General features: G+C 37.9%; 1 protein-coding gene across 12 annotated transcripts in view; it reads left to right on the top strand.

Annotated features, from left to right (window-relative positions):
* Positions 1 to 26,706, top strand: part of mical3a (microtubule associated monooxygenase, calponin and LIM domain containing 3a) — a 97,867-nt gene extending 71,161 nt beyond the window's left edge. For 7 of the 12 annotated variants that reach the window (XM_057835579.1, XM_057835578.1, XM_057835576.1 and 4 more), the window contains 8 exons: positions 4,859 to 4,909; positions 6,661 to 6,768; positions 7,820 to 7,913; positions 8,947 to 8,997; positions 10,043 to 10,093; positions 22,505 to 22,604; positions 23,349 to 23,422; positions 24,842 to 26,706. In XM_057835579.1, the coding sequence (XP_057691562.1) occupies positions 4,859 to 4,909; positions 6,661 to 6,768; positions 7,820 to 7,913; positions 8,947 to 8,997; positions 10,043 to 10,093; positions 22,505 to 22,604; positions 23,349 to 23,422; positions 24,842 to 25,026 (714 nt within the window). In that variant the 3' untranslated portion in view covers positions 25,027 to 26,706. Of the gene's footprint in view, positions 1 to 4,858; positions 4,910 to 6,660; positions 6,769 to 7,819; positions 7,914 to 8,946; positions 8,998 to 10,042; positions 10,094 to 19,896; positions 19,996 to 22,504; positions 22,605 to 23,348; positions 23,423 to 24,841 lie in introns of all 12 variants that reach the window. The other 5 variants (XM_057835573.1, XM_057835575.1, XM_057835586.1 and 2 more) reach the window with 4 other exon arrangements.
* Positions 26,707 to 27,983: the final 1,277 nt, after the last annotated feature.

The raw sequence follows: 27,983 nt of genomic DNA, 5'->3' as shown, positions 1-27,983 counted from the left end.
CGACATAGGTTCCAATAATGTTAGTGCAGGAGGGGGAAAAAGGAAAAAGGTGATGCTTACCATTGAAATGAAGTTGGAAATTATAGAAAAATATGAGCGTCGTTTGCGCATCCGTGATTTGGCTCGACAATATGCCCATAGAATGTCTTTCGATTGTCCTCCTAAGACCTCCGTTCTCCAGTCGTTGTAAGTTAAGGTGACAATTATTATTGTGGTAACATCGCCAAAGAAATCGCCAGCTTCGTCAGGTTTGTCTAGTCACTTTTTCCATCATTTAGTGCAACACAACACGCCTACTGTCCCCCGCAGCTGAGTGAAAGTGAAAGTCCCATCTCACTCTGTTAAGTCAGAAACCCGATGCGTTCAGGTACACCACGCAAATTCTGTCGCCACATTATAACCCGATTTGTTACATTATTACAGGTGTTATTATTAGTAGTAGTATTAATATATATTTATTCCAGTTTTTATTCACAATTTACTTGTTTTCCTCTGTGTGATTGCTATTTGCAATAGTACCAGCAGTATTTTTCAAGGATTTAGTTTAGGTTTTTGGGCTGTGGAACGAGTTAATGGAATTATAATGTATTCTTATGGGAAAATCCTGCTCGACATAGAACCATTTCGACTAACATACAAGGTCCTGGAACGAATTAACTTCATATGTAGAGGTACGGTGGTACCTCCGAGAGGTATGTAGAGGTACCACTGTGTACAGTGGTACCTCTACATACAAAGTTAATTCGTTCCAGGACCTAGTTTGTAAGTCGAAATGGTCATATGTCGAGCAGGATTTTCCCATAAGAATACATTATAATTACATTAATTCATGCCACTGCCCGAAAACTTAGACTAAATCCTTAATAAATACTGCTGTTACTATTGAAAATAGCAATTACAAAGAGCAAAACAAATCAATTATGAATAAAAATCAGGATATTAATAATATAATAAAGGTAATAATTAGAGGCGTGCGAAATTTCCGATTCTTAGATTATTCGCGATTCGGCCGTGGAAGATTCGAGAACGATTCACAAACATCCAAATTCCGATTATTGAATTATACCAGGTAAAATGGAAGTAAAACACAGTCAGCGCGGTCTTTGGGACGCAATGAGGAACGGACCGAGATTAAATATCATGTTCAACTCAGGCCGCTAGATAAAAAAAAAACAATCATACCTGACTGCGGCCGACAGCCGCTACAAACAACGCCCAGTTGCTAGTTGCTACATACGGCTACAGTAGATATCATATATATGTCGAACTAGATGCAAAATGACAGACGAAGGCGGTGTTAGAACATGTATTATTGAACCGAGATGCGAAATGACAGACTTTCCGGCGTTAGTAAACAGCCGCCATCATAAAGCAGTACTAAAGCAGTGAATTCTCTAGAAGGCTCTGCTGTAGCGAACGTAATTAACTTTTTATCTAAAATACTCCTAAATCGGCAGAATCTATTCTTGAATCTATCTTTAAATGATGAAATAGTTTTAAAACTTTGACAAAAGTAGACAGAAGGGAAATTATGGAATAACGGGACAGTGTTTCCCACAGGATTTTAGGAGACTGTGGTGGGAGGGTCTCTGACCATAGGATTTTTTGAAACTGTGGTGGTGGGCTGCATCGGAGTCGGACAGCCACACCATGTCGTGCCACGGCGATTTTTTTTTTTCATTTTTTTTTTCCCCCCAAGAAGAACCATAACAAAGATATATTTGAAATATTTCATTAGCTAGGCTAATGTTATAGCTCTCAGCTACGGTACATGTATGTAAAATGCGTTGCTGATTACAGCTACGTTACCCTATGTAATAATGCGACTTTTTTTCTCGTAGCAATAGTACAACTTACATCTCGTAGTGACTCAGGGTTGGCAACCCAAACTGTTGAAAGAGCCATATTTACCCCCCCCCCCCCCCCCCCAAAAAAAAACAAAAACAAAAACTGATACAGTATGTCTGGAGCAGCAAAAAATTAAAAGCCTTGTACAAGCCTTATAATTATCAATACTAGCTATATTAGCCTACTATAAAAATGACTAAGTTGGCTAGAAATACATAATTAGCCTTCATGATTAAATGTTTATTTTCCCTGCAGTGGATCCTATAGCGCACCACGTGACTACTCTGTTGTACGATGACACCAAAAGTTTAACTTCATTACAATATTAATGAATTGAAAGAATGTTTGTATCATGTTTGTCCTCCTAGAAATTCTATTAAAACAAAAAATATATTTCCCTCCCCCATCTTTTTCCATTAAGAAAAAAAAAAAAAAGCTCCGAAGCAGCACTAAAGAGCCGCATGCGGCCCAAGAGCCGCGGGTTTCAGACCGCCGTCGTAGCCCTCCTTTTTCCTTTTTATTTGACCCTCATAAGTACTACATTACCACAACAATAACAGTCCTTCTGTCAACTGACCCATTTACAGGACTGGGGGAATTCTAATGGCCGTGTAAAGAGTTTTTCTTGATTCGGTGAGAAGGTGAATAGTTTTTTCCCCGTTGTTCGTAAACTAAATTTCCACACAAACGCACATCGAGGTACCATTAACTTAGCAAGGAGAGGTATGAGAGTCATTTTTCGAGTGTCCCAGAGCTCGCGAAATTGGGGGGGTGTGGGGGGCGCATTTATCCAACTCCTGTCTGAAGTTGGCGCGTCGGTGTTGTGCCGAAAAATAGCCACTCCACGCGAAATGTCCCCCCGACGGGAGCGCCCACACGTCACTCGTACAAACAGCCTTTTCTTACCAATCGATGGACACGGAAACGACGTTCTTGTACCGTGAATATGTATCATTTTACTCTGCTTGAACTAATAAATACTTTACTGTGACCAACGCTCTGAAAATAGAGCAAGGCTTTATTTTGGGCCCCGCCTCTCCGCGCAAGTTCAATCAAAGTTTGCTGTCCGTCCAAGACGGCCGTCCACCGCTCACTTTCGCCGAAAAGTCCGATCCAAACTATTGTAATGCCCCGGATATGGGGAAGAAGGAGAGAAGTCTGTATTTGCTTACCCACTTGTGGTAACAATAATAAAGAAAAACAATAACAAAATAACAGCGGGCTGCTAAGACATGCGACCGCTATCTCTCGCTATCTCGCTCGTTCTCCCATTCTTCCTACTCGTTCCCCTTGCGTCTCTTAAATAAATAAATAAATAAAATACTACTCTAAAATGCTGCTCTCGCTCGCGCGGGTAGTAGAGTGGAGTGGGCTACAGCTGTGTAATCGGCTGACGGACGCATCTGATTAGTTTTTTTTTTCTTTTTTCCCCGGCGTTGGGGGGGGGGGTGTCAAACGAGACTGTGGCGGGCCCAAACGAGACTGTGGACTGTGGCGGGCCGCCACAGTCTCGTTCATTGGTGGGAAACACTGCGGGAGCAATTTTAACAACTGTAACAGTTGATTCACAACATTAAATTAATTGAATGTAGTTTAAAGCTGCTGATACAGAATGGGGACTGGAGTATTTTATTTACTGTTATTTTTGTATATTTGTTTACTGTTATATGCTAACTTGATACTGAAATAGTAGTTTGGTTTAGCCTGAGAGGATTTTTGAACAATTTTGGAACTAAAGTACAAAACATTTATTAAAAAAAAAAAAAAAAAAAAAAAGGAGGGGGGTGCATCAATAATCGTTTTATAATCTAATCGGAGCCTCTGAATCGTAATCGAATCGTTAGGTGCCCAAAGATTCCCAGCTCTAGTATCTAGTAATAATAATAATAATACCTGTAATAATGTAAAGAATCGGGTCCTAATGTGGCAGACTTTTTTTGCTGTACCTGAACGCACCACGGGGCTGACGTGATAGTGAGCAAGAGAGCGTGGTTCTATTTTACTTTCTGTTTTGATGCTGGCATCAACAGCAGCGGACACTAGGCGAGTTGATGGAATCAATGATTAGAAACCTGATGAAGCTGCCGATTTCTTTGGCGATGTTACCACAATAAGAATTGTCACCTTAACTTATACAGACTGGTAAACAGAGAAGCACCGCCGGCCGAGATCGAGATTCTATGACCCTATTGTCCACCCAGTTCATGGATGCACACACCATGCTTATATTTTCCTATCATTTAAATCTTCATTTGAATGGTAAGCGTCACCTTTTCCTTTTTTTTTTTTTTTTTCCCACCTGCACTAACCTTTTTCGATCCAGTGTTGATTTCTCTCACAAGAAAATCCGCTGTGCATCCGTCTTCCGGCAAAAAAACCCAAAAAAAACTGCGGCGCTGTCAAAAATCGTCGCATTACAAGCATGTTGTCGGAAGCAGAAACAAATGGCGAGTCAGATTTTATGTCGGATGTCAAAAAGATCGTGTGTCGAAGCGATCGTATGTCGAGGTACCACTGTATGTATATTATAATTTGTAATTATTATATTTATTGATTAATTTTGTTAAGCCAAATGGAGTTCAGTTTTGTTTTAATTTAAGCATCGTTTCCATTGGGACCTGTATATCACAAATAAATATATTATAGAAGAACATTGCTATAATACTACTACTACATTTTGTACTAAATTCTCGTGAGAGCAATTTGATTAAAGGTTCACTGTGTTTAACACAGTTAAAGTGAGTCAGTCCTTAAGAATTTGTGTTTTATAGCAGAACAGCTTTAAATATTGATTTACAACGGTTTGGGACTAACTTTATTTCATAACATATTAATCCATCATGTCACTACACACACTTGTTTTTATTTTTGGAAATAGCCAGTTTTACCTGTGAGTCATTTTAATTATGATTGCATTGTTTTAAATATTAGGGATGCAGTTTAACAAGGACATTAACCCATTTAATCATCATATGTTTGATTCCTCATTTTTTGTTTTGTCCTCCCCAAGTCTGTTTATGTCCCTCATGCACTGGCGTTCAAGAGATCATATGCCTCAAAGGTAGTATCCCTTCCATGTTCATCAATAATACTCCCTGTACAACTGATGCTGTGCGCATGTTCCAATTTACGCCATAAATGGCTATGAGCATCTATCCCTGTAACATTAGAACTAACTGTTCTTTCCGGATGCATGTGCCAAGTGGGATAACAGCACCCACTCATTGACTCGCACACTGGTACACCTCTGGCCAAACATGGCTTCTCAGCAGCACTTCGCAAACAGGGCACAAAGACATCAGCTGATGTCCAAGGTCGCTCTTTCTGACTGACTTGACCTTATCCTGCCTATCTGTCGCTGCAATGTGGTCTTTATTCCAGTGAGAACTGCTGGACAAACATTTCCTTTCGGTACCATGCATTCTGTCTTGCCTCATTCTATCTTCTAATGCGCTTTTAAGTCCTCTGTTTAATCTGGTCTGAAAATCACAGTGTTATCTGAAAATATGGTGTATTGACTAATTGTAAGAGAATTAAATTTTCTGGCGTTTGTACAATTATGCTGTAAAATGTCCAATGAGGGTAATATATTATGTTCTGCATTCATTATGTTTGAATATTTATATGAAATATGCTCCATGGAGCTCTTGATGTGTGTTGTCATGCATATACAGTGCTGCTCAAAAGTTTGTGAACCCCCTCAACATTTTGGAATTTTCTATTATTTCAACCTGATTTCCTAATCAATCAATTCAGTAGTTTTTTTTTGTTTTTTTAACAGTTGTGTTGTCGAGACTAAATTAAAAAGAGTTTTCATCAACTGATGTAGGTGCAAAATTGAACTGTTTGGTCACAACCAAAACCGCCATGTCTGGCGAAAAGTCAACACTGCATACCACCAAAAGAACCTTCTCCCAACAGTGAAGCATGGAGGTGGGAATGTCAAGATCTGGGCTTGCTTTTCATCCTCAGGACCTGGACAACTCCACATAGTCCAGGGAATCATGAATTCTGAGGAATATTGTCAAATCCTAGAACATAACCTGACGCCATCTGTTTTGAAGTTAAAGCTTGGCAGAAGGTGGATCATGCAACATGATAATGATCCAAAGCATTCCAGCAATACAACCAAGGAATGGCTGAAAAAGAAGAAGATTCGTGTTCTGGTCTGGCCCAGTCAAAGTCCTGACCTAAATCCCATTGAAATGCTGTGGCGGGACCTGAAGCGAGCAGTTCATGCCAGACGCCCATCAAACCTCTCTCAACTGACTGCGTTCTGCAAGGAAGAATGGGCAAAAATCCCCCAAAGTAGATGTGAGAGGCTGATTAGTCACTACAGAAACCGTTTGGTTGAGGTAATCTCTGCAAAAGGAGGCGCAATATCCTATTAACTGAAGGGGTTCACATACTTTTGCACACATGATATTTGAGTTTTTCTTAAATCAACCACTTTTGTTAAATAAAGAATGACAATATAACTATTTCTTTTGTTTCAGTCCATTATTTGGAATGTCAGTATTGTGGATTTGGGTATAACTTAACATTTAATAAGGTTATTTTAGTTTTTTTTACAAAAAATCTGACCATCGCTGTGGGGTTCACAAACTTTCGAGCAGCACTGTATTAAGTAAGATCGGAAAGAAATGAGATACTCTGACTTGTTGCAGATCAATTTAGTTTATTTTCCAATCCAGTGCACATAAGTGCTAGTTGACAAATGTTTTCAACATTGTTGTGGACACAATTTATTCTCCTGTTAGTGATTTCTTGATTTATTTCAAGCGTTTTAATGCCTTATTGTGATTCGACCAGAAAACCTACACGGAAGAGGAGCTCAACGCCAAGTTGACGCGGCGAGTCCAGAAAGCTGCTCGACGGCAAGCTAAGCAAGAAGAACTCAAGAGGTTACACCGAGCCCAGGTTAATAGCCCATTTAGAAAAGTCGTGAAATGTTGCTTTTTTTTATTAATAACAATGTAATGTTGAACATTATTTGTGATTTAAAATAACATGGTCAATGGCAGATAGATGCATATATCTTTATATGCATGTATGCATCTTTCTAACAATTTTTCTATAGCTATACATTCAACTGGGAATGCTTGTATGCTGGCTTTTATGTAACTGTTTTCAGTACAGCTTTTTAAGAATTTAGCAAGGGGTCAAACAGAATGGTAATTATTTATGTTGTGTATGTAAGTGAATTTAAAATTCACTGTTATGCAATCTTTTTGCGCAACATATGCTATGTCTCTTCTGACCCTGTGCACTGAGAACTACCGTATCCCATGGTGAAGAAATCCACTCTGGTGGTTTGTTCAACTCGTCTGCAGTACTCTTCTCAGGCCGTCGAGTCAGCACTAAAGTACACTGGAGAACTCTTCTATTGCAATCAGGGCAGTGCGCATAAGGGCCCCTCATTTTTCTCCAGCCTACCACATGACATGATTAAAGTTGCATCAATGTTAAGGGCAGGAAAAACTTCCAAAGTAAAGGGTTCTGAAGTGGTGCATGCTTGTATTATACCCCTTACAACTAAATATCTACACCGAAATTGCAACTTAATGAAAATACTGGAAAATGCTCATGTGATGGCATTTGGCTAGACCAGGGGTCTGCAAGTCCAGTCCTCGAGAGCCGCTATCCAGCTTGTTTTCCATGTTTCCCTCCTTTAACACACCTAAATTAAATGATCAGGATCGTTATCAGGCTCCTGCAGAGCTTGCTGATCATTTGATTCAGGTGTGTTTAAGTAGGGAGTCATGGAAAACAAGCTGGATATGGGATCTCGAGGACCGGACTTGAAGACCCCTGGGCTAGACTAAGCTTTCAGTAAAAGTTGATTGCCAATACAGTTATATATGGTGTTCTTCATAGTTGCATATTTATTTAAACGTTTGATAATTTATTGATTATAGCCTGGCTGACTGCCTGCTCAAAAAATGTGTTTTATTTTTATTTTTATTAACAGATTATTCAAAGGCAGCTTGAGCAGGTGGAGGAGAAGCAGAGGCAGCTGGAGGAGAGAGGCGTGGCTGTGGAAAAGGCACTGCGAGGAGAAGCAGGTAAACATTGACACTCATGCCCTTTTTTTCTCTCTTTTTAAACTGCAAGTGGTAGAGTAGCGCAGACATTTTAGTGCTTCAATAGAAAATACTCGTTCCGGGAATTGTGTGACATTCAAACATTCCAGTGTTATAGCTTATTATTATTGCAGCTGCTTGAAGGCTCCCCTTTCCCTGTGAGGGCACGTCTTGTCATAATTTGATGCTTATTTGCATTCAGCTATTTCTCAATCTACAAAGGTAACAATAAATAGAATATTGATGAATGCTTTGATGTAAACTAGAATTGAAAAACAAAACCGCTATCCCTGTGAGATCATTTAGATCTTGTTGAAGCATTGTCTTTTTCCGTGCAACAGAGGCAAGTAATTGTTGTTTCTCTTAAGAAATAACATTCTTGATAAGGGGCTGTTACAGATGGCATAAGCAACTACTTGTTTGTGAATCAGCCCCCTCTTCATTAGGTGATACAGTTTCATGAACATTAACAAGACTTTTACTTACAAGATGGTGGTCATGAATTGTTACGGCAGGCCTCTCTTATAGAGTTATCGTGCATTCCTCCCTATTTTTTTATGGCTTACTATTGCAGTAAAAGGTTCATAATAACAGATACATGTCGATACTACACTTTCAAAGATTTTAGGCTACCACAAGCGTCCTTTTCTGTCATCTTTTCTCTTTGCGTTTTCATTAAAAACCACTAAAGTAGGACACAGATGTGTTTAGAATGATTACAAAAAAATATAAACAAAAAAACATCTAACCACTTTTCACAAAATTTGTAGAAGGTATACGTATGGGATAAGGAAGAATATGAATTTGTATCAATCTGGATAATGGTACTGCTATAGTAATATGTTTTTGTATGGTTTCAGCTACTTAATCAATGGTGGACTAAAGGTTTTGCACAGTCTTGTCATTAAACATGAATTTTTAATTCCTATTATTTCCAATTAACCAAGTGACTGTTGATTCTTATCCATTAATTCTTTCTCTGCTTTAACATATCTGACCCTCTACTTTCTTAAAGGAATGTACAAAGGTACTTATACATTACCCAAACAGCACAAAAGAAGATCAGGTATTAGATTTTGCTGGTTTTTCTTCGTATGAATTACATGTGGCACTGTTAACGTTGGCTCCATCTGTGGTGACACAATCCAACAGTTTTCCATCTTTGAACATCGTAATTTGTCTGTAACATGTTTGCCATCATTAGTCCGAGTTGCATGCACTCAGAAGAATGTTGTGTCCTTACAAATATTTGTGTGTGCTTGTTCAGAATGCCAGTGGTCTCCCTCTGTCTCACAGCGAGGATTGGTACCATGTTTCTGATCTGTTGTGATGGCTGATGCTATATGGTGGATTCAAATTCAGATTGGTTTACAGAATTACAGCCCACACATTTTTCTACATAGATTGGCTTATTGCAGCTAAGTGCTACAGCAAAGAGTACTGCCAATAAGATTTGAATGTGTTTGTGTATGGCAACAGCATTCTAGGATTTGTGTTTAATTTTCATTATAAACTGACGCACTGGGCCATTTGGACTTTGTTTTTGCACTACTCCACAGTTATGCTAGAACAAAAAGGGGCCTTTCAGTAATTTCCCTACTGAGTTGAAAAATAGAATAATTCTATTGAACTAAGAGTCGTAGGCCAAAATCCTGATTTTTTTTTTTTAAATAAAGTTTGTCCCAATACTTCTGTACTTATCTGTATTCCAATTGTAGTCAAATATCTCATTTAACACCCAGATGTTCATTTGGTGGGAAATAACCAAGTTTTTAATCATTCCGTTATAAAATAAATCTTCCATACTTGGCTGGGTTAGGTAGGGTAATTTAATTAGATGTTAAAAATAGCCATAAACTCCAAATGAAACAGCCTCAGCCAGTTTGCTGCAATACAGAAAATCCATTAGGCATTCGAATAATTTTGATAAGCGTCATGTGCTCATGATCACAAGCTGTTTGTTGTGGGCACTGTGGTGAGTACAGAATGATATCCTGCAGGTTGAAGTGTACATATGTGTGTCCATGCATGCTCAATTTAGGCTTGTTGGCCTGCCCTGTTTGGGTCAGAGTGAAATAACTCATATCTCTAATATATGCCTGTCGTTGTAGACTATTGGGGAGATTCTAATTACAGTGAAATCCTGGACTTACATCTGGGCGGTATGTATTTGCAATCTGTTGCTTCCAGACTAACCTAATGGCTAACTGAATCTCTCCCCACCCTATCCTTTGTTTTTCTTGGCGCTTTGTACCCATCAACCTCCATTGACTGGCTGGCTGGCTGGCTGATTGGTTTTAGTGTCATTACAAAACCTCCATTCCACTTGTCGGTGTCCTCGGGCCTTTTTCCACAAAAGTGGATCAGACCAATAAGATTTCTGATTTCTATAAAGCTATAAATGTTGGGTTATTGCATGCAGTTTAGCCTACTATTTTGCGATATGTTGCCCTTTTCATGTAGCTTACGGTAGTAAGAATGAATTACGACAACAATGGGAAAACACAAAACTTCACACCATTTGAGATTAAAAAAAAAAAAAGCATGAGTTCTCTTAAAATAACATAAAATCTCCTTTACACATGGATGAATGTGAAGGACCAACAAAAGGAGTTAGATGCAATAATAAAATTTATATTCGGATGTTGTAGCTATGACTGCACTTAAAAAATAAAAATAAAAAAAACATTTCAACCACGAAAGCAGAAAACTTCACATCAAAATTTTGCTTCCTCACAAAAAAAAAAAAAAAAAAGGAAAGCCCCAAATCTAACTGGGTGTTGCTTTCCCCTAATTTTTTCCATTTTGTCTGTGATAGGTTCAATATATTACCTCGTCATGCCACCAAGTCTTTACTCATAAATAATTCCCAACCAACTAGACTTGAATATATACTGTACTTGAGTTCTGACAAATCGAAACTGAGATATGTAGAATGCTATATATATATCGTAGTAGCACGTTTGCACAATATAATTGTGCGGAGGGATGGGGAAACATTCAGAAAGTAGTGGCTTGTGTCTTTTCATTAGAAATACATTTGTTTGTCCCATTAACTGTGTCCCCTAGTGCCAATTAGAACTAAACCTTGTTTATATTCCTTATAATCCAAGCTTCTCTCACTTGTAGTTGTGTGCAATCATCCCTCCCAAGGCTTTCTAGACTCACATACCTGCTCAGTTGTTGCTCCCCCAGTATTTATAGACACAGTGTGATCTGTTGTTAACACAATCATAGCTTCTCCTTGTCTGACCTTGCAGCTTGTTTTTATTTACACATGATGTGAATTTCTCAGGGCATAGACTTCATAATACATTGACGGGACACTGGGCCGATTAATAGGGGGCCTGCATTGTTGGCGTGGCCGTCAAAGCTGATCGAATGGAATCCCAGACAAAGAGCTTTTTCCGTTGAAAATTCTTGTGAATAGATGCTTAAATCCCTGAATTATTTATATACATGTAAAACAGTCTCGATTGGTATTAGTTAAAAGCAAAAACAAAATGTGCATTAGCATTTATTCATTTTTTTATGCCGCTTTTCCTCACGAGGATTTTTCCGTAAATATTGCGAACTATGTTACTAATCAGGAAGCAAATGTAGCGGCCTCCTTATGAAAACTGAGCTTTTTCTGTTGAAAATTCTTGTGAATAAATGGTTAAATCCCTGAATTCTTTATAGAAATGGACGTAAAACAGTCTTGGTTTTTGGTTAAAAGCAAAAAATGTGCAGTTAGCATTTATTTTACGTAAATATTGCAAACTATGATGCTAGTCAGTAAGGAAATGCGGCGGCCGCCTTTTTAAAAAAGAGCTTTTTCCATAGAAAATTATTGTGAATAAATGCTTAAATCCCTGAACTCTCTATAGATATGGACGTAAAACAGTCTTGATTCTTGGTTAAAAGCAAGAAAAATGTGCAGTTAGCATTTATGTTACGTAAATATTGCGAACTATGACGCCAATGCCGTCGTGGCTAATTTCTCCCACTGATTTTTTTTCACAACGATTCAAAATGCATGGTACAAAAATATATGAATTACCTTGAATCCTCCAACAAATCACTCCGGAGACAATCCTTCCTGTTTGTATGCGGTATAGCTTTTGTACTTTTTCCAACCTAAATCCAGCGTTGCTTTGCTTTTAAGAATTACTGCGACCGACTGCGAAGCATTGCTCAGCCTTAACTGAAGCTGAGTGTGGCGAGGCTCCCTACTGTAGGCGTGGCGCAGGGTCTGGCGGAAGTGTCATTTCAATATATTATGAAGTCTATGCTTAGGGTTTGGACATAACAGTAAACTCAATATTATGCCTTTTTATATAAACTCGCCATCTTCACTTTTCGACAATGTAGATATTTTCAAAATGGTTTTCAATACAACAGCGGTAAAAATTTTTGAATATTATCAGCTTTAACTTAGACTTCAAAGGAATTGCATTCGAACAATTATGGATGTTTGCTAAACAATGTTTGTCGTTTTGTAGTGATCATATGTCCAATCTCTAAATGCACAGGGAATATTATTAGAAATTCTCCCAGTATGACTTATTATGAATTATTATTTCAACTCCTATAATAACTGAGCAATTTTATCACTGTGACAGAAGTTTAAATATATATCAGAGCTGTCCCGACTAGTCGACGTTGTCGGCGTCATCGATGAAGTAAATGCGTCGACGGGCATAACATACCGTCGACGGGTAGTGACAGGTTAAAAAAAAAAAAAAATGCGGATAAGGTTTAGAATGGCGGACGCTCGTGATGCAAGCGGTGAAAGCGGCATAAAGCCAAAATAGCAGAGCCTGGAATTATTACAAGGAAAAGCTGAGCTCCCATACCACTGTAGCACGTCTGCTATGAACGAACACTTGAAGCGCCGTCACCCAGGTGTAATTTTGGAAGACGACAAAACAACAAGCTAGTGGATCGTAATTCCATACAACTTTCTAACGATTTTTTAAATTGAAGTTGCCTATGTGCATCGTATCAACGTGCATCGTTCATTCCCCCCCCCCCCCCCCCCACACGTACTTCACGTTTTTAATCTGCTCTGCTGCTGCACCCGAAAGTATATATATATATATATATATATATATATATATATATATATATATATATGGAAACACAGCACTGGCCTGTTTACTATAATCCATGACTATCCATGACTCCACTAATGTTAGTCACTTTATACCATAAAGCATTATTGTGTATATACCTGTAGTAGTATACTATAAAATTAATACCATGCATTAAGTTTTTGCAGAGTTGTCACGGCTTACTTTAAAATGTAATTTAATTACTGATTACACTTTTAAAAATTAATCTAGTTACTTTACTGATTACTTTATCATCAAAGTAACTAAGTTACTTTAAAAGTAACTTATCAGTTACTTTTTACCAATTTTTTTCCTTTTGCTGCGTCAACATAAAAATAACAGAAAAATGTCATCGCGTGTAATTGAGTTTTTCACATAAGGCTTAATCTTTGAGTTAGCGGGGGTTTAATTAGTCGACCACCATTGACTCGCCCTAGCTTAGCCATTCCGGAGCCCTAAAACTAACAAATACCTGACAAACTGCACAAAATTTGTTTAAATCAACTCCAACGACTAATTAAACCCCCGCTGACTCAAGATCAAGCCTAATGTAAAAAATTCTGAACTTCCCCTTTGAAATAAAGACCTAGCCGTTAAAATGTCTCTAAAAGTTGTAAAGCAATAAAACAAACAACAAAAATTAATGAAATGAACAAAAATCCTACAACGTAAAGTTTTCATAGTGGGTCAAAATCATTTTTCGAACAGATCATGTGACTAGCACCTTGGAGACTATCCTTTGCTTTGCTTAGCCAAAACTACACCAGAGGAGGCAAGATGGATATTTAGGATTTCTTTAAACCTAAGGTTTCAAACGCTGCCAACAACAACTTGAACAACAGTTGATTGAACTCGAACAGTGTCAAGATGTGTGTATATATACATATATACAGTATTGGCCAAAAGTTTGAAGACACCTCAAGGTGGATACTTTGAAGAATGTAGAACACAAAACCTGTTTTCAGTTATTTCACTTTTTTTTTTTTTGCCATTCCACATGTTCGTTCATAGTTTTGATGTCTTCAGTGAGAATATACAATAGTAGTGCAAAAATTATGAAGTGTGTCCAAACCTTTGACTTTCGTTTCAGTCTTCAACATGCTTCTCCCCCCAGTCCCACAAATGTAAAACTCCGCCTATGATTACAAACTCTAACTATAAAATGTACATAATTACACATATTATAAAGACTAGTTACAGACTGTAGAAGTGCTGGCTGTCTCGTTACCTGCTGGCTTTGTCTCAAGTGTTTTTCGCGACGTGTTGTGCTGTAATTTCAAGTGCTTCCTTGTTGAATCGGATGTTGAGTATATAGTGGTCGACAGTCTTTCTGAGCCAGCGCAGAGTTTGCAACACACGGAGATATTTTCGTCATCTTTACTGGACGGATATGTGAAGTAATGGCTGTATCTCCAGTGAGCAAATGCAGCCGTTTGTTGTATCTCTCCGGCTCCTTTACTGTTAGCTTCCTGATAGGTAGCCACTAGCCAGGCTATGTTGTTGACCGCCGTGGCAGACGGCGCGCGTACAGGCAGCATGGTAATACACGTGACCCCCCCCCCGATGAGAAAACGTGAGATGTGATGTCACTCTCAAACTCAAGCGCAGTATTTTCTTTTCAAATGCTCTTCGTACATAACTACAATATTCTTCATTCTACATACAGTATAAGGCAACAACAAAATAGTAACGCACAGGCACCGAAGAAACTAACTTTAATCAGATTACTGGCTTGGAAAAATGAACGCGTTAGATTGCTCGTTACTGAAAGAAAGTAATCAGATTACAATAGCGCGTTACTTAGTAACGCGTTACAGACAACACTTTTGTGTTACTACAGTTATTACAGTGTTAGTTTTTGTTACTATGACTGTGTGTGCCTTTCATTCAAAATAATTATAATATCTCAGCATGCTCTCTGCTTTATGCATTTTCAGGTTAAAACAACAAAAGTTGAAGTTTTTCCCCTCCCCCAAAATGCGGAATGCACACCAGAAAGAGCATCTGAACGCACACAAAGTATTCTGAAAATGATTGTCCGGGACATGAGGCCCTTTGCAATTCATTTTAACATTTAGAGCAATATAGACATACCACAAAAAGAGTAAGAATTGTTCTGACACCTGTTAAAAGGCGAAGTCAGTGTTTCCGTTTACATTTTTTTTTGCTCTAGTTAATGCCAGCAGCATTTGACCTCATTATGTGTGATTTATCATTGATATTTATGTTTATATTTATACGTTAATAAAGAATTTAAGTGTTACAAAAATGTTTTTCTGTAAATTAATAAGCTTCAACAAAAATTTCATTATTAAATTAGTAAAAAAAAAAAAATTTAAAAAAAAGATTAAATTAGTCGACTAAATGTAAAAATAGTCGGCTGACTAATCGGGAGAAAGTTAGTCGTTTGGGACAGCCCTAATATATATACGAAAGCCCACACTGTAGATATCATTTGTTTGCAGTTCCTGATTTTGTAGTTGTTGGTGAAAGTGAATTTAATGATTGCTATAGGTGTAAGTTAACTAGCTTTAACATTTTTTTCTAAGTTTGAATGTGCAAAAAGGAATATAGGTGTTGGTTTATGTACTTTGTCTGCCTTGGGTTCAGAGAATTCTTTCTTGTGAGTTAGTCTATATTATTGATCCTTTGTATTTTGTTTGCTGTTGTTTTCTTGCTAGCTTTTGTATTCATAATGCAGCACCTGGATTGAGTCTCATGTCTATTTTGTTGCAGTTGTTTTGAAATTTTTAGCCTATAATTTTATAAAAATTTGGACAAGAGGAGGTTGGTTTTCCTTGATTATTTTATTTTTCATGAATAAAATCTGTTCTTTTAGGCAAAGTACACATAAACAGTTTAAGATGGTGAGTTGGACTACTGCTGTAAACATCTTTGTGTCTGATTTAAGAAATCAAATCAAAGAATCATTTCATTACACTGCATATAGAGGACGGGAAAGTCACCCACATCAGATTAAAATAGTGAAGGAATATAATGCTTGTGTCCCTTAATTTGATACTGTATTAGTGTCCCTTCTGATCCATTTGCTGGGTGCGTGATGAACACACAAATCTTAATGCACTTTAAGACAGCAAAAAAGCATCAAATTAAGACAGAAATTGAGAGAGAAATTGAAGTACTGTTTGTTTATAAGTGGAGGCTGTATGTGTACCGGAAGAGAAGCAGTTGTAATTAATGGTCATTAAAAGCTTAAACAGCATGAGTGAATCCACAATATTGACTCAAAGGCTGAATGCACACTGCTGTTTCAGTGGCCAATTCTGATTTAACCCTAATTTCCAACTTTTTAAACTGTCTATTTACATGTTTATTTCAAGTGACACTTAGCCAATATAAGTGTGTTTACATTCACGGAACACATAAAACAAATCCGAATTGCAGGTAAATTACTTCTCAAGTGTCAACACCAGACATGGAAATAAAGTCGAGTACATAAAAAAATACAAGTAAGATTAATATCATTTTCACTTATCTGTTCTTTATATTTCTGGCAACTTTCACATCTACCCTGAATTACCTTTTGGAATAGGACTATCTTAAATTGGTTCTTCTGTGTATTGCCAGTTCAGAGTTATTGCTGTTTCAATTTTAGCAATGTGATGGAATATCAATTTGTGGGAAAATGAGCTACCATTAGAATTTGCCAACGCCATATTATGTGTCCTTGATGTCTTATCTGAGAAAAAAATGTCTTGTGATCCAATATCTTCCTGATTTTTTTTTTTTTACCCTTACTATGAAATGAAACATTTCACTTGTGTCCAACTCAGAGGGAATCATCTGCCTTCCTTCATACCTGAGGGGGAACCTTGATTAAAAATAAAAAAGGAAAGAAAATAACTGTCCTAAAGCACCTTAACTTACTTGCTTGTGACTTTTTAAATGAAATTTTTAAAGCAACTCAAATAGCCTCTGTTTGTTCAAATAACCTCTATTTGTTCATATTTGTTCATCAATTCATAGCTGCCAAAGGTAATTGCATGATGACGATTTGTGTAGGCCATAGCAGGATGGCGTTGTGGTATTGTTGCTGAAATTCTTTTTACCAATGATTGCTAAAAGACAGGACATCTTGACGCATGAGCTGGCAAAATAGGCACAGAATCTATATACAGTGGTACCTCTACATACGAAGTTAATTCATTTCAGGACCTTGTTTGTAAGTCGAAATGGTTTCATGTCGGGCAGGATTTTCCCATAAGAATACATTAAAATTCCATTAATTCGTTCCACAGCCCGACATCCTACACTAATTTCTCAATAAATATTGATGTTACTATATCAAATATCAATTACAAAGAGGAAAAATATACATTATGAATAACAATTGGTAAAAACATATAATAATAGCAATAATATAAATACCTGTAATAATGTAACAAACCGTGTTCTAATGTGGTAAATGTGTTTGCGTGGCGTACCTGAATGCATCGCGTGGCTGACTTGATAGAGTGAGCCTTTTTAGTTTCACTTTGACTTAGTTTACTTGCTGCGGAGGACACTAGGCACAAGTTGATGGAATATATAATTAGAAACCTGACGAAGCTGGGGATTTCTTTGGCGAAGTTACCACAATAATAATTGCCACCTTAACTTATAAAGACTGGCGAACGGAGGAGGACCGTCATAGACCGTCTACGGCTGTATTGTTGAGCGAGCCATATGCCCATATCACGGATGCGCACCCCACGCTCATATTTTTCTATTATATTCATCTTCATGTCATGTAAGCATCACCTTTTCCCTTATTTTTCACCACCTGCACTAACATTGTTGGAACCCATGTTAATTTCTCTCACAAGAAAATATGCAGTGCGTCCATCTTGCGGGAAAACAAAGAAACTGCAGTGCTGTCATAGACCATCGTATTTAGAGCATGTCGTCGGATGTAAAGACAAATGGCGAGTTAAATTTTACGTCGGATGTCGAAAAGATCTTGTGCCGAATCGATCGTATGTCGAGGTACCACTATACTCCTATTTCTTTATTTTTCTGTCGCTTTTACTTTTGCAATTTAAAATACTGATATTTAAAGAATCTTATTCATATAATATTCTACAAAATGATTTTAACTTTGACCATAGTTAGACATAGTATCATTCTAAAGCAATTCAAGTAACAATTTTACTGCAACAAAATCTTAAAACTGAAGACATTCCCGTATCAACACCCAGCAGTCTTCTCCATAGGTGACTGGAAATAATTACCTACGCTTATCTATGCAGGATAATCGTACATACCATTCATAAGTAAATGCTTGAAAAATCACCATTAGCGCGAAACCTCTGTTGTTTAGTTACTTTAGTCCTACAATGAGGATATTTACTGCCAAAACATACAAATGTGATGTCAATACATGCTGGATTACAGTATTCATTTTAAAACATGAAATATGGTATTCTGTAAAACTACAGTGTCAGCTATCTAATGTACATTGATGGTAATGTTTTCAAAGCAAGGCAAACAATGACTTCAGCTTACCTACGTGGTTTCTGTTGGAGTGCTCTTGAGAGTTGGAATAGCATTATGTATAAGCGACAGTCTGCTTATCTGTCCGCTATCAAATAAGCTTTTGTTTTGTTAGCAGTCCTCTGTAAAATGCCTTGCACAAACATAGTCCATCCTTTTCTGACAAAGCGTTTCATCCTCTGAAATTTTTAAAGGGGACACTCTTCTTTGCATCTAAATTTACATTTCCTCATTGACATTTTGAAAATCACTTGGTTAAAAAAATCCGATTTAGTATCCTCCACATGTGCGTAGTGTTAGCTGAGCTGTTGCATTAGCTGCTACTTCTCTGGAGGGGTAGGGGAGGGGTGCAGAAGTGGGAGTAGCTGTACAGTACAAATTTCAGAGCAGGGGAGGTGCGATGTATTTGGGAGGAGCTTTGAAGGCCGACCGTTTGCAGCATTCCCACTGGTAGATGGGATTGGGATTGGTCAAACATGTGAAAACTATGGGTTTTTAACAAGAGATTGACTACATAACACAATTAAAAGGTCAATAGTTAATTTTGCATAATATTCCTCTTTTAAGATTCGTTTCTGTTAAGGTACTTTTACTCACATACCACTTCTGAGCACTACAGTTTGAATCATGCTAATGTTAGTCCTTTGGTGTGAATGAGAGTAGATCCCATGCATTAAGCTGATTTATTTATACTCACACCTTAAATACACCATCTTTATTTGTCATTATCTTGACTCTAGCTTTGATGTAAAACGTGTGTTTTTGAATGTGTTGTTTGAGCACAGACGTGATGTATACGTCACTGATTATTGCCATGACCTCAAGCTCGCATTGACAGTTTCTGCGATCTGCGTGTTACAGTTAGTGGTATGACAAGAATCTGATTTTTATCCACGTTTTGAAGAGGCATCATCTGAGAATACCCGATTTCACACCAGTCTTATCTTTACACTGACAATCGGAATTGTCACTTCAAACACGTGGTGCAAATTCAGCCTCATTAGTTTTTTTGAATGGGAGCGGAAGAAGTTTCTTATTCTATCATATCCCCGAATGTGACGATGGCTAATGGAAGTAAGTGGATAGGAAGCATTATCAGAAGAGCATTTTCTTTCAGGTTGTTTTCCTGTTTTTGCTTCTACTTTATTCATCCCTCATAGCACAGAGATGATCTCTCCCACCACCACCTCCTCCTAGGTGATTTGTCTTCCTATCTCACTTTTCTGCCCTCTGATTTTCTCCTCCATGTTTTTCTCTTTCTCATCACACCGCTTCCCCTGCCCACTACTGTTTCTTGCTGTAAAATCTCTTTTTTTCTTCCCTATCGTTTCTACCATCCCTTCTCTATTCTGCACCCATTTCCCTGTCTATGTCAGTCCCCCGCTCGCTTTCCCCCTGTCTTGTGGAAGTTGAATCCTTTGTGGGGGCGGACCGTCGGAGATCTCTCCCCTTCTGCCTCTGCTGTTCCCCTGAAGGTAACGTAACCTCGCCGCCTCTGCTTGTCGGGTGTGGCAGGTTACCATGGCAACCACAGGGGTTCTTCAGAACTGGACTTTTTCCTTGACCTTTCCCTCATCCTATTCTCCTTTATATATATATATATATATATATTCGGGCTGAGTAGATGTCCTCTCAATGTCAAGTTAAAGGACAGACTACTTTGTTGTGATCTTGTTTTGAACCAACTGCATGTTTTGTTTGCGAATCAGCGAGTTGAATAGTTCATCGTACTTTTTCAGGTAATTGTTAAATGTCACATATATGAACCCCATAAATATAACTATTGCTTCCAGGCTAAGTTTATAATTCAGGAGTGTGAACCTTGCATGGTGTGAAGACATGTTATAAATATTGGAGTCCTGCACAAAGCAAGCCATGAAAAATGAATGAATCATCTGGTTTTGTTCCTGTGGCTAACACCTGCCAATGGATTTTTTTGCTTGGTTTTCAATTTGAAAAGGTGGAGAACAGAGCTTTTGTTTTCTTGTGGTCTTATTGATTTCTGCTTTACTTATGAGTTACCTTTCACTGAGGGCTGTTCTGTTTTTAGAACCTTGGACTGAGGGCTGGTGGTGGTGGAGATGGTGTGAAGTATGTTGAGACATATAACCCAAACAAACACAGTTTAAAAAAAAAAAAAGGTCTATAATAAGCTGACTGTTTCAGTGAAACCTCTTGGATCCACTAGTAGCTGTCAAGCAGCAGTTATTTCTACGCATGCTATGGGGGACAGTCTGAAGCTCTGCAAACTACACTTGACATGTTCTCTAAAGTGCTTTCAGAATCTGGCCAATATAAAATAATCTAATCTATATAAGAAAACATCTTGATTGCATCTGATCACTCCTTTAGAATAAGTAACGCAGCAATTGTATTGATGCTGAGAGAAGCATTTTCTCCCTTCAATGTTATTATGTGCCATATTTGTTCCATCCAGTTGTAATTTCAAATAATAATAATAGAGAAAAGTATATCATGTAATCTTGTAAACCAAAAATCTTACCTCTTTGATGATATTGGATTTAAAGAAAAGATTGTGGCGCGAAAATGAATCGTGAAGAAACAAAGGTAGCATTTTTCTTTGTGTTTTTCCCCCTGCTGCTTTCTGCCGTAATTTTACTATGTGATCGTGACAAATGTAAGCAGAAAATCGCATTGCATATCTTAAAATCTAAATCGTCTTTCAATCATAAATTAATAAAATTGCCCAGTTTATCTGCGATGTTATTTGGACAGATTGAATAGAAATGGTCATTGAGAGCCATACTTCATTGAAATGCCTCATTCGATACACTCACACAGAACCAAACAACACCCTACACCGAAAGCACCTTGAGTTGTTTCAATCCAAGTTATAGTCTGTGTCATCATGTCAATAAATGTTCGGTGCTTGACACATTAACGTATTTGCTACCATTGAAGGCGATAGATGTTTAATCTTTTGAAGTCGCTTGCAATGTTCAATCCTTTGAACTCGTTTGCAATGGATTGAAACAAAAACATTCAATACCAGCCCTTTCAGCTTGGATGGATTGGATGTTTATGGCAGTCAAAGGCAGTCATCGAGCTTGAGAAATTTGACCATTTTGAAAGAAGTTATATTTTCAAGCAGAACCTTAGCCAAATTCGAGTATGATCAAGCATGACATTCTACCGTTCAAAGAATGCTTTCTGATCAGAAGTGGAAGTCAGTAACTATATTGATCCATTTAACCAGTATTACGTAAACTGATTTGTTATTGGGAGTTAATCTCAACAGTCTAAATACAGTAAAGAATGCTCACAGAGAACATATTTGAATAAAATTTCATTCGTAAGTTGTAATATATTCAACTCGTCTATTTAAGCTTGGCAATTACATATGCCAGGATTCACATCAATTCTAAAGGAAAAGCAATTTATAGCTTCAAAATATCTTGTTTCCTCTTAAACTGTTCTGCTTTGATTGAATTTGCATTCTTTAATTTCTGCTGGTGGTTCATTAGCTGGGCAGCGAAGGATTAAGTGATTCCCTCCAATTCCTTGGTTTTGCTCCAATGTTTTATCTACTGTCAACCCACCCCCAAAACACACACACATACACACATCCCCTAACATATTCTCGGATGAATTGAGAAGAGACTGAATGATAGTTCTTCTCAAAGAATATATACCCACAAACGCAGAAACGAAAAAATGGATCTTTAACAAGAGATTTGTGTTTTCAACCCCAAGTGTGTTTGTGTGTGTTTTAAGGGATGTTTGTATGCACACCTCTCAAAGTTTGAAACCTCCACACCATCTTTATGTGATTCTGGGAACCATGGTCCAAGTGACCATATTGGTGTCAAGTCCATCCTTACACCTCACCATCCCTCAACAAGGACATCCCGCATTTGCTGTCATTACATTACAAAGTGCCGGCTGGTCCTTCATTGTCTTCCCTGTATGTCATGTCTTGAGTCTCACCGCTCACTGCCGTACTTTGCCAACTCTTTTCCTTAGGCATGGGCAAGAAAGACGATCCCAAACTAATGCAGGAGTGGTTCAAGCTGGTGCAGGAGAAGAACGCCCTTGTCCGCTATGAATCCGAACTCATGATATTGTAAGTGATAGTACCCACACACCTTTAATGGTGAATTCTTTGACATGATCCAGATTTAATAGATGCAAGTAATTTTGAGGTTGTTTTTTTTTTCCTAGTTGTAAACAGTCACAAGCGGTGACCTGCTCCTTTTATTCTCCTGCTTGGTCAACAATGACTTGTCTGTTTTGTATCAAAACACAAATGTCATGTTAAGAAAAATAAGTAAGAAATGAATTGTGACAAACTAAATTAAGCGAAGACTAAAAGCAAACTACTGCTGCACATCCATTTTTGTGGATTGTTTTGTGTGCCTTATTCCTCAGCTTATTTAAATCTGCCACTAAATAAAACATTACGTGGTGGAATGATATCACACTATTGACATGAATGATGCTGCTAAATACAGTCGCACTTCGCTAAGGGAGGTTTGTTACGAATTTTATTCTAAATGATCATTACCTAAAAACTTTGGTTACAAAGTGGCCTTTTGAAAGCGCTGAACATTAAGCTGTCATGTGAAAAGTATGCACTGAAATTTTCAATGACGAAATTTAATTGATATTATCATCGTTGAAAGATCATAAACACAAGAGGCTTGGATATGGTCAGTGTACCTTTACCTTTCATTTTCCAAAAGGAAAAATAAATTTTCAATGTTTTTATTCAAGTACAATTGTTTTTATCAAGTCATTAAAATATGGCACTGAGGGAGCGTCAGCATTTATCAATCATGGTTAATAGAAAGTTATTGGATCTTTTTAGTGCCAGAGAACTGGAGCTGGAGGACCGTCAGAGCCGATTGCAGCAGGAGCTACGGGAGCGAATGGCTGTGGAAGGTGAGTTTGTGTGTTGGAGCGGGTGCGCGTGCGTGTTCCTCCTAATATTAAAAAGTCTAAATTATTCTCTTGTGATGCACTGCAGACTACAACCTCCAAACAATAAAATATGGCGGAAAGCACAGACAAGACTGAAAAAGCCGTTTCTGCTCTTGCACTCCTCTTTAAGAGAAGCTGCTGTATTTTAGGACAAAAGAACTGTTCTGTTTGATAGAACAATATGTCTATATGCTGCCATAGCAGATTCATGGTGCATTAAGGCCCCGAACTATTTTTAATTTGTCCGTTTTACCCTGAAAACCCCTGTCTACAGACGTCGCGCAACCGCTTTTTTCAACCCAGCCATAAAACGAAGGTAATTAATTATATTTATTATTCAAAATGTCTGTCGTTTTTAGCTTAGAATCATTAACTGATGTCTCATATTTCGTTTTTTTTTTTTTTTTTTTTAACGACTTTAAAAAAATTACTCACTCGCATATTTTAAACATTTGAACAAATTATGTTACAATGAAACAAAATAGCATCTGTAAAAAAGTCGCGGATATCTACCGCATAACTATCGCTTGATTGTATTTTTTTGTTACTGTCGCATTTTTTTCTACGATATGATAGATGATAAATAATCGATCCAAACAATGAAAAATTGAAGAAGAAAAAAAGTTTAAAAGGGTAAATATACGAAAAGAAAATCTTGAACACTCATTGATGTCTGCAATTTCTGCATCGGGACCCTTGTTATATTACCATGTTTCACCCATAAAATCTCCCAAAAATCCAGCTGTGGCCATTCACAGCTATGTCTTGACATTCAGTGATACATGCTACATGGAGTTTTTGGATCGAAACAAGATAAGTATGCGATAATATCTCGTTAAAGTCATGGCGTCTGTAATTCTGCTCTCGCGTGCTCTCACCTCCAGATAGGGTTTTGCTGTTTAAAAAAACTTTTTTTTTTTTTTTTAAATTGCCCTCCTGTTCAAAATTGTTCTTTCCCCAGAAAATTGAGATTTTAAGCTTTCCAATGATGTATCACACATGCATGTAGGATGATTTTGAAATTTGTCCAAATTGGGGGTCTCAGAGCAGAACTTCAAGTCACCTCAGTGTTTTCCGCCATATATAGTTTATGTCATGAAAATAACCTGTTTTTCAAGGCTGTGTGGAAGTAAAGCCAATTTTAATTATAGCGGTTAAAGTGTGGGTGTTTCACCCCTTTAATGGGAGGTGTGGGTGGTGAGAAACAAATCCCCCACAGGTGCGACACTCCTGCCAAGTGGCATATGTTTTTGGCATCTGTGACTGTGAATTGCTTTTGTTCTCCTTGTAAATGCAGATTTTGTTATAATCCAGCAATCCTTATTTTTGGCCAGTGTGTGTTTTCTCTGTGGTTGCTGATGAGCCTACGCTGTTTTTCAGACCACCTGAAGACTGAGAAGGAGCTTGCTCAAGAAAAGCAGATCTTAAATGAGATGCTTGAAGTTGTGGAGCAGCGCGATTCCCTGGTGGCGCTCCTGGAGGAGCAGAGGCTTCGAGAGAAGGAGGAAGACAAGGACCTGGAGGCTGTGATGCTCTCCAAAGGCTTCAACCTTAATTGGGTTTAACAAAATGCAACCTATTGTTCCAATAGATTTGAGGTTGAAACCCTGCCTTTATCGTCAGCATAGTGCAGTCAACATGGAAGGAAAAAAAAGCAGTTATTGTGGGATTGTCACTCCTGCAGCGGTAAATGTGTAAAGATTCCCCAACAATCACGTATACACAAACCCAGAGATTGCTTAAAGCGACCTGCCGCTTTTCCACATCCTTAGCCCACAGGCAGCCCTAGTTCATCACTTAAGGTTCGCAATGTCACTGTGGGCTGAAAGACCGTACACTAACAGTTGGTCATCGCACCTCTTGAAGCGCTGGCACCGTTGGCAGTGTTTAGACTTGTTGGATCCAGAATCATCTAAACGGAATGCTCCAATCTGGTCCTGCTGATGTAAAGGAAATGTAAAGAATTGTGTTTTGTAAATAAGTTGTTTAGATACAGCCACATTTTCCTGCAGTTCAAGATCCTCATGTTGTCGTTGGCGAGAACAAAAAGGAATACTGCCAAGGTTATTGTGAAGCTGCCTTCCTGTCCTCTGGCACACAAATTTTATTAACATTTATTGATTGGCCGTACACATACACTTGCATGGTATTTACGTTTGTCCGTTAAAAGCCTTACCAAAACACGAAACACGAGTGATTCCATCAGAATGTCACGAGCACCAAAACGTAGTGTGCCTTTGAGCCTTTGTGACTCGTCAGCACCAACAGCCAGCACCCATCACAGATACTAAATAATAATGCATTGGATTAATATGACTGTTTTCAGGACACTCAAAGATGGTTTACATTGAATTATTTCTACACACTAGATGGTGGTAAGTTTCTATTGTAGCCACAACTGCCCCGTGGCAGTCTTACAGAAGCGAGACAGCCAATTTATACCATTGGCCCACCTGCCCACGATCAACCGCTCATTCTCAAACTACATTCACACAGGCATGAAGGGTGAAGTATCTTGGCTAAGAATAAGAATACAACAACAATGGAAATAAGTGGGAGCTGAAATCAAATCCCCGATCCTTCTACCCGCTTAACTTGGTAAGACTTGTATACGGATTGGGGGGGGGGGGGTCCTATGCCACGCAACATGCCGGGCAAATTCCGCTCTAGCAAACGACGGGATCAAAATGTGAAAACAGCCTAACTGCAGCCGCTATTTTGTCCCCGACTGCAAGGACACAGCATTAGAGAACTTGAACGCGTTTGCTAATTCACCATCTCTGAATTGACCTCCCTAGTGTTTTCTGTTTATTGTCCCTGAAATGCAATGAACAGGTAGTTGTCACATTTACAACGTTATCCTAAAGGAGAAAACTCCTTAACGTCCTTTTGTGATTATAAATATTTGTGATTGGCAAGTGATCAGTGCAGGGTGCTCCAGTCACTTAGGATAGGCATTAGCTTCCCAGTGACCTTGAAAAGATTCAAAGTGTATTCAGAAGATTACAGGGAAGTTGTGTTTTACCTTTTTATTCATTTATATGTACATATTAAACTGTCAAGGGAGAATAAAAGCGTTTCACATGATTGACAGTGAAGGCACCCCTCCTCAACATAAAATTCACTGTATTTGTTGGCTAATGTTTACACAATTGTCCATATCATGTCTTGTATTTTATGTTTCCTTACAACAAAATGCAAGTGAGGAGATTCAGTGTTCAAACATGCAGATGCCTTTTTTTTGGGGGGGGGGGGGGGGGGGGGGGTTGGTTTTTATTCACCATCCTTTAGTCTACGTTTGCGTCTCATTTGACGCCCAGGTTTTACTTGTTTATGTCAACCTTTTTTTTTTTTTTTTTTTTTTTTTTTTTTTTTTTTTTTTTTAAGGGTCTGAAAATATTTGAGGTTATGGATTAATGCAAATGCTGTGACTGTTTTGCATCATATTGGAACATGAGTGACAGCTCACGTAGACATTTAATCTTTTTTTTGTTTTTTAAATAGTGGTCACTGTTTTACAGCACTACTGTTCATGTATGTGATTTGAATTGAAACAAATTCAGATTGTAGATTGTGTTATACGTGTGACATGATTGTATTGATATTTATTAATGTGTGAAAATTGTATTATATGTAAAGAATAAGAATCCTAATTTTTAAACTTTTCTGTTGAGACCCGACTTGTGTTAAAGCTTTGTGTAGCTAAAAATGCTTCTGGGTGTTGGATGTATGCTGCAAACAGCAATAAAATAATGCAGTTGTTCTTTCTAACCTTTGTTTCAAGTGTTGTTGTTTTTTTGTTGTTTTTTTTTGGAAGCCCTTCAGAGATATGTTGGCATTTTTTGCGGATATTTTGGTATTTTTGCTGGTGTAAAATGGGTAGTTCATTGCTCTATAATTGTTAGTTTTGTCTCACCCAACATTCATTGGCAAGAAACACTGGGAGGCAGGTTTGGTCTTTCTGGAGAGTAGCTGGTTGTAGATGTTCAGCTATGATCAGAATATTCAGATTGATCAGCTTTCTCTGATTACCGCCATTCGCCACTATTCCTTCATAAAACAAGGAGCAGGAGCAAATTAATATACAATATTCACTTGAGACTGGGCAGACCTACAGAACTCATACATGTTTACAGATGACTGAGCCACCCTCAGATATTGATTGATATAATCATTGATTCATCAACTTAGACTTATAGTCACTCTAATCAGTATAGTCATGCACAGTCAGTTAGAAAGTACAAGAACTGCACATAAAAAGATAATTGGAACAGTTTCATGTGACATGTACTATAAGGAAACTTTAAACCAGAAAAATGCAAGTAAAGCATAAAATGAGTTAACGTCCAATTTTCCCTAACAATAATTATACATATATCCTATTGTAGTTGCTCAATGAGTATCAATAAGTAATATGCTTATTGTAAATTGCAGTGAATTAAGTGCATTGCTTCGTAGGTGGAACACATCCCCCATCACCTAAATGTAGAAGAAGGACTACACGTGTGAAACAATGCAGGAT

Source organism: Corythoichthys intestinalis, chromosome 5 (assembly GCF_030265065.1).
Source record: "Corythoichthys intestinalis isolate RoL2023-P3 chromosome 5, ASM3026506v1, whole genome shotgun sequence".
NCBI lineage: Eukaryota > Metazoa > Chordata > Actinopteri > Syngnathiformes > Syngnathidae > Corythoichthys > Corythoichthys intestinalis.
The sequence above is the reverse complement of the archived record's forward strand: the minus strand, read 5'-3'. Positions and strand labels throughout refer to the sequence as shown.